This window comes from Phocoena phocoena, chromosome 6 (genome assembly GCF_963924675.1).
Source record: "Phocoena phocoena chromosome 6, mPhoPho1.1, whole genome shotgun sequence".
In the NCBI taxonomy this organism is placed as follows: Eukaryota; Metazoa; Chordata; class Mammalia; order Artiodactyla; family Phocoenidae; genus Phocoena; species Phocoena phocoena.
In genome coordinates, this window is record NC_089224.1 from 9,013,466 (window position 1) to 9,026,144 (window position 12,679).

Below are 12,679 nucleotides of genomic sequence, written 5' to 3' on the forward strand. Positions count from 1 at the left end.
ACTGGCCAGTGCTCACAAACAGCCAATTGTTGGAATTCCAAAAGTTAATGACACCTTAAGAATTGTGCTTATTATATAATAGTAAAGGTCCAATTTTATTCTTGCAAGTTTCTTAGTGTCCTGTTACTGAGTGCTGTGAAATTATCTAGGCTACAGTGAATGTTAGAATTATAATGGACCCTAACAACATAGCTGTTGCTTTTCAAACTGTATTCCGTAAAGCCCTGAGAGTTCGTCAAGGATGCCTCGGGGGCCTTACAAAGGGAGAGGAGGGTCAGGACATGAGCTTTGCGTTCCCCCAACGCCACCTCAACCACTGTTCCCCTGGTATGTTACACATTGGCCTTCTGTTTAAGATTTCGTCTGGAGAAAGACACGCACTGCTAAAACCATGTTTGAAAAAAGTCACCGAGTAGCCCTCCTTCCTTGTTTTGCAAACGATTTGCTTCGAGGCCCAGAAAGTACAGTGACTTGTCCAAGATCACACATTCTCTCAGATGTGAGTCAGATTTCTTGACACCCAGGTCATGGGCGCTTCTACTACACTGAACTTAGCACCTTTCTTACTTTCCTTTGAGTATTTTATACCAGTGCCACTCAAAGTATCGTCCACAGGCCAGCCCGTGACAGGACAGAAATCGAGAGTAAGCATTTAGAAGCTTTTATAGTAGTGTGATTAATTTTTAGAAATTGGAACTTGTGTTTTATATGTCTTTTTGAAATTCTGTTTTCTAATTTTTTTGTTTTTAACAAAAATCTTGGCCCATAATAGATAGGAGATTTTAAGAAGAAAAATAATTGGCCCTTCACCCCTGGTAGTTTGGGAAGCACTGTGATGCAGGGTATTGAATCTCCACAGAGGCTGAGCCAGTTATGGGCTGCAAACAAGAGGCAGGTCTTGCTTTAAGGAACTTTTTTGGATTTTGAGCAGGTAAGGAGGCAGTATTACTTGTTCTTTTTCCTTAATAGGTTTCTTGCTTATAAAATAAAATTATAGCTTGCATGAAACTAAGAGATGATATACTTAAATATATATGATAATAATATATGAGAATTATCTATTTAATAGCAGTAATAATTTTAATTTTTATGAACTCTTTGGAATTGTAATCTCGGTTTAATTGGTTAGAGATTTTGTTGAATGGAGTTGTATTGTAGTTGGTTTTCTTGTTTAGTTTCTGTCTATTCTAAAAAATAAATTCTCCTGTTGCATTTTTTTTTTTTTAATTTTATTGTGGCAAGAACACTTACATGAGATCTACCCAGACCTTTTTATAATTTTTTTTTTTTTAACTGTGTGTCTCCCACAGATGGGAGCTCCTCTCTGGGCCCCGGCCCCGGTCAAGTAAACAGTAGCTGCTGGAGCTGCTCAGTGGATGTTTATGAAGGACTGGATGGCCACAACTTTGGACCTCAGCCTCCTCAAGATCTTATTTTTTTTGTATAATTTACTTTTATTACACGACTCAGTGATTTCAGGATTTTATCTAATTATTCTTACTAACTTAAATATCCTTTAAACATAGAATTATTTTGCCCTACCAAATTTACTCCTAGAAGTATTTTTTAAATATTTGTTACTTTAGTTTCTGGTCAGTTAAAAAGAGGTCAATATAACGATTAATCCCATATAGTATACAGGAGCTGAGGGAGAGGACTTTAGTAGTAACTTCATTCACCTGAATTAATTTACCCTTCTCTTCTTATTCCAAATAACTATTCATACTCTATTCCTTGTTTCAGAATAGTACGTTCTCTAAAATCTTCAAAAGATGCTATGCTTTCTATAATAAGGAGCCTAAATTTGAGTTGTTAATGATTCCTAAGCGATTTTCAAGTCAGTGGAGTAAAGGTGGAAGAGACAGGCCCTTCGTCAGCCTCTGCTTCTGCTTTTGGAGGCTCAGGCATTAGGCTTCAACTACTTACAAAAGCTTTTTGTCCTGTCTCCAGAGAGCAGGGAACAGAACCAGTTGACCTAGAATCATAAATGATAGCCAGTTTGGATTATTTTTAGGCTTCAATCAAAGAACTTGGTACCTATGTCACATTGATCATTTCTAGCTTTGGAGGAGCCTCGTTTATCTTGTAACGGCCAATGTGTTGTGAAATGTTGTCACATGGATCACTGCAACTTTCCAGGCCTTAAGACCGTTGAGGGAGGCAGGAAACCTGCTCCTTTTTTCTTTTCCCTCTCTTTCCCCAGAGGCTGTATGACTCTTGTCAGTAGCTCTGATGTCAGTTACTTGAGAGAGGTTGTTGCCATAGAGAACCATCCTTTTAAAGCACGTTTATGTTGGCTTTCTGTAATGAGTGGTAATTTGAGCAGCTCATGAGGCAAGTGGGAAAAAAAAATGAACAGCTTTGTTAGCACTGGCCTTCCTACGAGGAATTTGGCATTATTTGTAGTTCTTTGCTGTTGTTCAGGGAAAAGCAAGATATTCTGTCCCTTCCAGTTCCCCATTATCTTCTCTGAGCTGTCCAGTTCATTTATCTGAGTCTGTAAATTCCAGGCAGGGTTCTAATGCCTAACGTTAGAGAGGTATCTGCCTGCTCACAGTGGGTCGGGAGTTCTCTTTGATGTCAGATCACTTCATAAGCAAACTTCGTCCTTGTCTGCCAGAAATCAAACGGCAGATGGCAGCCCTCTCTATCCCTCACTAGCATAATTCAGTAAGTTAACAAGAGACTGAGATTGAGAACTTCATCAAAACCCAGAGCCCTCCAACCACCTCCGTGTGTGTGTATCTACTTCACGTGCATCTAACATCTCCAAAAAGCAGACTGTATTTCATAATAAGTTTTATTCATTCAGCAAATATTTACATAGCATCTGTTATGTTTACTTATATACTAGAGAGGAAACAAATTTTTCTTACTGATGAAATTCAAAACTTTATTTATGGACACTGATATTTGAAATTCACATAGTTTTCATGTCATGAAATAGTCTTCCTTTGATTCTCTCCCCCTCCCTCCCCCCATTTAAAATGTAAAAGCCATTCTGATCGGGGGCAGCCGGATTTGGCCCTCGGGGCACGTGCCAGCCAGAGAGCCCTCCTGGAACCCCTGCACAGGTCCTGGGTTCCTAGAACCTGTTTGCATGAGCATACACACACTGTACACATGTACACACTCACATAAAGTTAAGAGTTGCTGTGTAATTCTAGTTCTGTTGTTGTATTTTTTAATTTTTAACCCCTCTTCAAGTCAAAACTTCCCGTCAGTCAGTGGAGTCTTGTATTTGTTTTTAACTCTTGTGATGCTTGCTAAGCGAGTGATTGTGTTTCCCAGGCAGATTCCCTGAGGCTGGTTATTTCTGAGACTTTGTGTGTTTATCCTAACTCCAGATGTGAGTGAGTGAATGGTATCTTGAAAAAAACACCAGATTTTACCCCTGAGTAAACTTCTTGTGAGTGCAAACATAGCTCATTGTCAGTGAAACAGTGTTTTCAATCATGTGGAAACCAAAAAGGTGCCATAGAAAGCAGGAGAAGAGATGCTGACATAGTCGCACAGTCTCTGCTTTATGACCAACATGTTGATCGCTCCTTGCTTCACCTCTGGAGGCAATCCATTCTGATGACTCGCGGGAATGCACAGCTTCCCAGGTTGTGTGATCAGCTCAAGATAGCGTGTAGGCTGCACCTTAACAGCCTGCCGCTGGGGGCTTCTCGTGGAACTTGGTCCACCTGTTTGTCTTCTCAGAGTGATCTCCTGACTTTGCCTTGGATGTACTCTAGAACTCGCTTGCTTTCCAGCCTCTTCTCTTGATGGCGAGAACAGTCACAACCCACGCATGTCACTTTATTGCTGATGTTCAGCCCGCCCCACATCATGCATGTGACAGTTCCATAAAACACAGCACCCCATTTTCCCGATTTACCTAATCTTCCAGAAGGTGACCTGATGACATGTGGAATAATAGACCAGAAGAGACATGTATGGATCGTTTGACTGAGCTGTTCATCGCTCAGGGCCACAGGGAGTGATGGGCTGATCACACTAAAAGGCACTGGGATGCACCTGCAGAAGTTAGCGGAGCGATTTGCACTGGGAGGCAAGGTGGCATCTGATTAGAAGTGTGGTTTCATCTGGGTGGGAAGACTGTCCACTGCAAAATGCTGGTTCTCTCTTTGCTTGCCACCCTTCCAAGCCCCTTCTAGTCAGGAGCCCCGCCTGGCACGCAGGGGAATCTGTGCTGACAAATACAAAGCTTCTGGTTCAGTGGGGGGCTGGGAGTGCTTCCCAGCCTGGATCTGCCTGGGGCTGGTGTCTTTTGTGCTTTCCTGGAGCGCTCACCACGTGTTTGTTCTTCATTAGAGGCTGTGCTGAACACAAATGAAATAGGCATGAGTTCCGCCCTCAAGGAACTTACAAATTCCTTGGGAAGATGCTTAGAAAGCAAATTATACAAAACCAGAAAGTACAAGTAACCAATTGCTAGTCACAGTAGTAACCAAGGGAGGTTGTTCACAGGGGACCAGCTTCTTGAAGGAGGCAGCTTTGCACTTGATCTTTAAGGGAGTGACGCACACAACTGTGTATGAAGAATCTGGAAGAGCGTCGCGGGGAGCATCACAGGCGACCGCGGCAGCGCCTTCGGCTCCCTCTGTTGGCGAAGGGTTTTGTGCTCACATGTCCTGGCACCCCCTCACCTCAGCACTGCCCCCATCTCGACGGGCTTCATACCTGAAATGGCTTCATACCTGAATTCATCGCTGTCCTAAGTGGACGGGCGCAATTTCTGCCTCCCAGGAGACATCAAGACATAACTTGGGTTTGTCAGAGCTGTCCTGCCGGAAAGTGTAGAGAAGACGCAAGTGTTCTTTCAAACTACTCACTTGCCAAGCTTTCTTAACTCTTCACAGACTAACGCAGCACAAGCTGATGGCACAGGCTGGGGCGGAAGTGTGCATTTGTTCATCACGGGCAGTAGTTCTCAGAGCTAATGACCCTGTTGCTAAGTCCATTACCCTTGCGCTCTGGCTGTCTGCTTTTTCTTTCAATGAGAAAGTTCATTGAAGGATTACTGTTGCAGCCTGTGTCGCAACGTGGAAATCAAAAGACTTCAATCATGTTGTCACTTAAGATCGGCAGTGACATATGAGAAAGGCTGGTGAGCTAAAGCGTTGTGCCTTCGAAAGCTCATCCTGGACTGTATGCTTATCACAACTGGTAAGATTTTATGCTTGTGGTGCGTCTGCCCCAAACACCTCTCTGAATTCTCTATGCAAACTGCTGTGATCCCTGCCCCAAAAGTTACTAACAACATTCTTCTGAGAATAATAAAGAGAATCCTCTATATTTGGGCAATTCACTGTTAATCCATCTCAGTAGACATGTTTGAATGACACCGAGGACTGGGAACCCAGAAGAGCTTGAGCGGACAGCTCACTGAGCTGCAAAGCCTCTAGGCAGAGTACCTAAAAGAAGCGAAGAACAAACTCATGACATTCTGTAGCCATTTGAGAAAAGACGACATGCATCTTTCAGGCACCTGAGATGATTATGGTATATGATAGCTAATTTCTTAAGTGTCTCTCTCTGCAAGGTCTTGTGTCCTTTGCATCCAACTCTTCCCGCCCCCCACCCCTACCCCATTTGTAATTCAGAATGGCCAGAGATAGGTTGAGGCCTTAAGATTCTCCAGCTCTAATTATAAAACTCTTGGGCTTCCCTGGTGGCGCAGTGGTTGAGAGTCCGCCTGCCGATGCAGGGGACACAAGTTTGTGCCCCGGTCCGGGAGGATCCCACATGCCGCGGAGCGGCTGGGCCCGTGAGCCATGGCCGCCGAACCTGCGCGTCCGGAGCCTGTGCTCCGCAACGGGAGAGGCCACAACAGTGAGAGGCCCGCGTACTGCAAACAAACCAACAAAAAACAACAACTCTTAAGCCTGGTTTCAGGCTATTTTTTTATTTATATGAATTGCAAACTAGATAATAGAGTTTTTTTCCATTTAGAAAGTAGTATCTATTTCTTGTGGCCTTTTTTTCAACCTGAAGTTTTAGCATCAGTTAACTTCTGCCTCATAAAGTTGAGCATGGACCAATTGATACGTACTTCAGTGTTGGGATGATTTCTGAAGAGAGAAACAGTGACAAGTGGGTCTGTGTGATGCAGGCCGGAAGTTGGGATGCTGGCGTGGAGGGCGTGGAGGGAGGACGGGCTCTGCGTCTGGCAGCCTTGGGCCAAATCCTACTTCTGCCAGTTCCCACCGTCAGGCCTTCTGAATATTAAGTGCTTTGAGGTTCAGTTTCTACCCCTGTCAAGGTGAGGTGACATACGATAATAAGTGATTGCCACACTGAAGGCATTCAAGAAATGATAGCCGCTTTCTTCAGTGCACCGGGCTGCGGGCACTCTGGGTCAAGTCTCCACACATGATGGAGGGAGTAGTTCCGCCGGGCTCTTCTGGCTTTAAGCCACTGAGGTTCTGTGAGCTGGGGAGCAGTCCTCCTGGGTTCTGACCCTCAGAGTGTTTATTGGTTGGGGTAGAAATTAAGGCCCTTGCTGTCACTTGGGAAAATCCATCGTCAAATGTTTTTTTAAACACAGGCTGTACACTCATAGGTTCTGAAAGAAATGAGAACACTGCGGGGTTTTCTGAGACAGACAAGATTAACCCATGAAACAGTGTTTTTAGAACAACACAGACTATTTCATTTTATATTTTTAAAATGGTAGCTTTTAAAATATATGGAAAATAATTCAAGCTTCTCAATGTAGCTTTGGATCTTTCTTTTTAATTAACAAAAAGGGAGGTAGAGTAGTGGATATATTACAAATTTAGGGAGAGATCTTTTAAACTGTTTTGTTGATTCCCTTACCGTTTCCCCTCATTGACCGAACTGTGTCTTTGGAAAGCTTCTTCGTCTTAGGTGCACTGCATGGCCTCGGATATGCACAGCTGCAGGCGACATGTCCCTTCCCCAGCTGAGTGAGGAGACCAGTGAACTGATGGGACATCAAGGCCAACAGAAAAGCTGGAGGTTCTACAGAGAGACCCCTACCTAGCTCCTACTATAGAGACTCTATCCCTCACTGTCCCCAGGGGAAAGCCTGACTGTCCTTGCGTATGCCGTGACTGGACAGCTATTTTATCTCTTGGCATTCAAGCAGGACTTAAGGAATCTTAGACTGTAGAGGCATGAAGCTGAGGGAGAGATTGCCAGGTCATTCATTCCAGAAACCCATCACATTTCCGCTTCCATCCGGATAGCTTCATTGGTATTTTCCCGACTCTCTGCCTCTTGAGAACACAAATTTTTAGGGTATGTAAAGGATCAGTGGAGACTTTCAAGCCAAGGTATCTAAAAAGAGAACCTTCAAAACCTTAAGTACAAAATGGGAATTTATTATCATTTTAAAAGTTCCAGCTTCTTTCTACCTTTCTTAGAAATATTAGGATGATTTCCAGGACTTAGGTTTAAAATAGATTCATATTCCAGTTAGTAGTCACCCCAGTTTTTTGCTTTTATTGATTTTAGCTTCTAATATATAGTGTCAGTTCTTTTAAATGAATGCTTACAAATTATTCGTTGCAAAATAGTATTTGGCCCTTTCTGTTCTCCTAAGTAGTATTACTAGATCTGCTCTCCAGCTGTATGCTCTCTTACAGGTGGTGTAAAATATTCTCTGTGGATGGGCTTGTAGGTGCATTGCTGTCACTCCTGCATCTTGGCCTGACAGTTGGGGTGATAGTGGCCTATGAGCTGAGCTCATCTGCTACCTGCTTATAGAGCCTCACTATCCCTCCTCTGCTGTCTGGTGTCACAGAGGGATGGCCAGCCCAAATGTCATTTCATAGTTCAGTAAATTTTAGACTTTCAGGTCTAATTTAACCTACTTATTTGACTTGATTAGTAACTGAGACCCAGAGAGGTTATGGGATTTATCTAAGGCCCTCCATTAGTTAATAGCAGGAATTGGAATTTTAAAAGAAAAGGTTTCCTAAATCCCTAAGCTTAAATCAAATGTTCGATAAGATCATTAGTTAACCATACCTCCCTTGCTAGTATTTTGCATGGAACAGGAAGTTTTCAAGTTATTTGTAAATTTATTTTACTAGATTTTAGAACACTGTTAGCAAATTGGGATTCTCAAAGTTTATGAAGCAGTGAAAGTCACATTTGGTATTACAGATTTTTTATTTTTTGGTGGGGGGGGTCGCATTATACGTTTAGTGGAAATGTGGGAAGAAGCGAGTTTGTTGCTATTTCAGAGTACTAAAAAGTTGCCGGTGCTTTTCTCAGTACTTGTTTACTTTGAAGAAGAGACCAGATATGAAAAGTATTCATTTTCTTAAAAAGGTGTACATTGTTCACATTCATGCATTCATGGCTGAGAATATAGAAACAGGGATTGTAATCACTGTAGTAAAACTGGGTTTATGATTTATAAAGTCATGAAATATGAGACCTGGGCTTTGCTTCTACAGCAGTCAGGTCTGCAACCTATTCCTCCTTTGTTTCCATGGTTTTCAAAACAGGTACATTCCTGGAGTGTGGGAGGCTGCCCACCACTCTCCCCTGCAAGTCATTGTTTCGCCTCCACTTTCCTTGGGTGCTGGCACCTCTCTGGCTTGTCTCCACGCCCCGCTGAGCTTGGTGTGCAGTGGCCCATGATTATTAAAATCCTTATCACCAGAGGACTTGATTACGAGCAGAGTTATTTTCGAGGATTAGAAAGACCCGCAGAGTTCAACAAGTGACTCAAAAATGATCTTGTATTTTCTAGTAATTAAAAGTGTGATTAATACCAGTAATTAGTTCCTGTGATTTAACTGTTAAAAGCAGGAATTCAGAAGGTAATAAACAGGTGAGCAAGGAAGGAGCCATAGGTTATGACTCGAATTTGAGTTCCTGAGACACAGATACACTCCAGAGGAGGTGGCCCACGTAAGACAAACTCCTTTCATACTGTGAAGCTAAGTGAGACCTATTTTATGTAAACAGGCCTCCTTCATGGAGACGTGCCGTGTGTGGCTGTGTGCCGTTACTAAACGGAAGGCAAGACCTTTCTCGTCCATCAGGCGGGGATTGGCTGGGATCAGGAGAGCCTTGAGAAGATTTTTCATCCTGCTGTGCAAAATTTCAGCTCTTTTTCAACATTTGAGGAACAAAAAGACAAAGTGACCTTGTGTTTTTGGCTTCTGTGGCAGCTACTTTTAAATTTTTCTCAAAATTACCTCATGGGATTCCAGCCCAAACTGAATATTGATAGCTAACATTTAAAAAGCTCATTTGGTTTATTCCACATGTTCTGCATTTTACCTTTTGAAATTTAAGAAACTGACTACGTGATTTTGTGTTTTTAGCCCTGAGTAAAATAAGGTTTGTGCTGATGAGATAAGCTGTGATGTTGTTGGTAAGGTACCCTTTGGGGAGAGCTTGCTGGGTCAGCGGCCATTCAGAGCCCAATTGCCCACTGATATAATACTGATTCAGCCGAAATTTCAGACGGGACGCTACTTTGATCCCACTGAGCCGGGTTTCGAGTGCTGCTGTAACAAGAAAATACGTGGTCCAGTTATATGTGTGGTGGTAATAAAGTTAGCTGCACAAGCAGAGCTTTGCCCGCCCAGTTCAGAATAATTTGCAGACTCCTAATTTGGAAACTGATTTATTCAGAAAACTGTTTTCCCACCTCATGAAAGGGTCGGACCACCCATCTCGTGCTGTGTGAATAAGTGAATGTGAAGGGAGAAGCCAGGTAATTATGAAAACCTAAGTTTAGTGTATTTGTTTAAGGGTTTGATTATTTTAAAAGACTGTGGGCAGAATTATTCCAGACACTGACCTTACCTAAAGCACAGTCCTTATATGCTTCCATTTGAAGGTGCTTCCTTTTTCACGCACACCTTTTCATCTCCCTACTGCCAGCCAGCCACAACCTATATGGTGTGATACCAGCATTTGATTTTTATCCCAGCCTATTAAGTTAGCATTTTTGTTTTCCTCTTCTCAAGCCTTCTCAAGCCTTACAACTGAGTGTATTTATGTAAAATTAAAATGTAAACCACACTTAATCCCGGCGGTTATGAGTGAGTAATTCCTCCATTTAGAAGCAGACGGACACAGCCATGGGTGTCTAGTTCACGGCAGTGTGTTGGGGGGGCGTCTCATGTCTCCCACCCCCAGCTGAGGGCAGAGGGCACCCCAGCTCTCCTGTTCCTTCCGGGAGGAAGGGGGCACACGGGCCCTTCCAGCCCCGGTGCCTCCTCTCTCGAGCGGCCAGAGGGCCACGCTCTGGACACACCAGGTTCGAGGCTGGCACGTGGCTCCTGGTTTAGCAGGGGCTCCCATATACACGTGGTGTCTGAGCTTGTGGGTCAGGGCGCAAAGGCCTGTGTATCCACAGCGAGACCAAGTAGGTGTCTGACGACACGCCAGAGCTCCGGGCTTTTAGGGTCCTTGTTTCTGATGGAGACTCTAGGAACTTCATTGCCATTTATAAGGTTGTGGCCAAGGGGCCATTCTGTCAGAATGGCGTCCAGGCGACTCACCATCTACCTTGTGAAGTTAGCCTCCGACTCCCCGGCCTCCCAACCCGTACGGCCCTCAGCTGGTGCGCGTGGCCACTGCATTCTGCACCGTGCGGCTCAGCTCTACCCGACGGCCGGCGAGGGGTCCAGGGGGAGCCCGGCCCCCCCAGCCATGCGGGCTCCGGGCGGTGGTGAGTGACTAGCTGATGCGTAACCGGTGTTACTCTTCTCCCCACCTCAGGGCCAGCTCAGTCCCGACGCTGCAGAGGAGACTGACGTCTCCCCCATGACCACCAGTGCCTTCACCATCCGCGAGTACTTTGCCAGGCGCATGGCGGAGCGCAAGAGTAAGGCTCAGGGCACGGCCGTGGGGCCAGAGGCTTCAGAGACCCCAGTGGAAAAGAAAGCAGGGAAGAAAAGAAAGAAAGAGGCGAAAGATAAAAGTGTGGAGAATTGCACCCACCCCAAGGCCAAGAAGAAGGGAGACCAAGTTGAGTGGCAGCTGGGAGACCCCCGCTGGGACGGGAATTCTGGTGCTGCTTCTGAGGGTGGAGAGGGTTGCGTGGCGCCACTCGATGACCGGGACCCTCCCTCGAAGCCCAGAAACAGGAAAGAAAAGAAAAGGGGACAGAAGCAAGCTGAGACAGCAGAGGATGGTACACTAGATGAAACACCAGTGAAAAAGAAGAGGAAAAAGAAGAAAGGTTCCAAATAAATTCTCTGGAGCCAGGGCCTCCTGGCTTCTCAGCTGTCAGGGTGCTGCTGGGGCAAACTCCCTGGCCCGATGGCAGAGCCGGTTCACTCCGGGAGCCGCGCACAGCCTCTGACACGCCTGGCCCTGCTGCATCTCGCCCTCACGCTTTCCCAAATCGGATTCCCAGAACTTCTTAGTGTCCCAAACCATGGCTCTCAGAAACAAATACATTTCGTTCTTAGACTCTGAGTCCACCGTATTTATTCCCCTTCGTGTGAGTACGTCGTTATGTGCACGTGCTTGTATGTGTAGGTCTCTCACAGTCTGTATTTGCTCTTGATTTCTTTCAGTAACAGCGAACTGTGCTTCCTGCTGAAGGACTCGGTCTAATTAAAGGATTAAGAGGCAATAGTTGGCATTCAGATAGCTCTTTTTGTTCTATAGCCAACCATATGTTTCTGCCAAGTTGCTTTTATATCATTACATTCCCAAATCAGAGAGTTGTTTTGGTCTGGTTTGGTTTGGTTCTGATGGGGAATTTGTTTTAATGCTGTCTTTTCCACTAAGCAGTGGCAGCCGTGTATTTTGAGGAGTTTAAGAGGTGAGCTGACGGTGGGGGCAGTTTAACTTCCCAGCACTCTCACAGGAGCCCTCTTGCGGTTCCTCAGCGAGAGTCGGTGGTCGGATACATTTCCATTAGGTTTCCTCAAGGACAGGTGCCCTAGAGTGGACTCCTCCTTAACGGTGACCGTCAGGGGATCCTCAGGAAGTTGAAAGAAAAACTGAGACTCTAAGGTTACGAAATTACTTTCATCTAGACTGGGACTGCCTTGTGAAAGCTCCTAAAAGTATAAATATCACACAAAGAGTAAAAGACACCTTCAGTCCTGCTCACACCAGATGGTGTCACCTCCTGGGTTTATACTGCCTCTGCCATACCCTGGCGTGTCTCCCTGTGTGCACCTTAAACTCTCCCCATGCGGGTTTCCCCGGAAAAATGCAGACACCTTCACACCCTCTTTGGGAGACGGCATGCAAAAGAAAGCGCATGTTTAAGATTTAGAGGTCCAGCACTGTGGTTTCCTCTCTTCTGCTGTCTTTGTTCTCTTGACCTGTCCCTCCTTTTCTTTTTCATCCTTTCCCCCTTTTACTCCGTCTTCCTTGCTCCCCCCCCCCCCGCAAATTTTCAGTTCCCAGTTTTCTCTTACCCCTTGCTGGCTGCCTGCTCTGGTCCTGCAGACCTTTCAGGAACTCTGAGGATGTGGTACAAGGGTGGGTCGCGTGCTGCCTTCCACCTGATTTATAGGTGCTCCTGGATAACAGTAACGAAAACTCACTACAACCTGATGAGCTTTTGCCCTGTATTTTAACCCTCGGGGTCACACATTAGATATGAAGCATGGCCCCAAGTTTCTTAAAACTGAGAAAATATATGAAGAATGTTTGATTTTAGCCTTCTTAGAATTCTGAATGGTGCTAGTTGTTTAAAAGGATACACACG

General features: G+C 44.9%; 1 protein-coding gene across 1 annotated transcript in view; it reads left to right on the forward strand.

The window, feature by feature from the left end:
- Window positions 1-11,199, forward strand: part of PINX1 (PIN2 (TERF1) interacting telomerase inhibitor 1) — an 82,042-nt gene extending 70,843 nt beyond the window's left edge. The window contains exon 7 of the mRNA XM_065879297.1: window positions 10,726-11,199. Coding sequence (XP_065735369.1) covers window positions 10,726-11,199 — 474 coding nt within the window. The remainder of the gene's footprint in view (window positions 1-10,725) is intronic.
- Window positions 11,200-12,679: the final 1,480 nt, after the last annotated feature.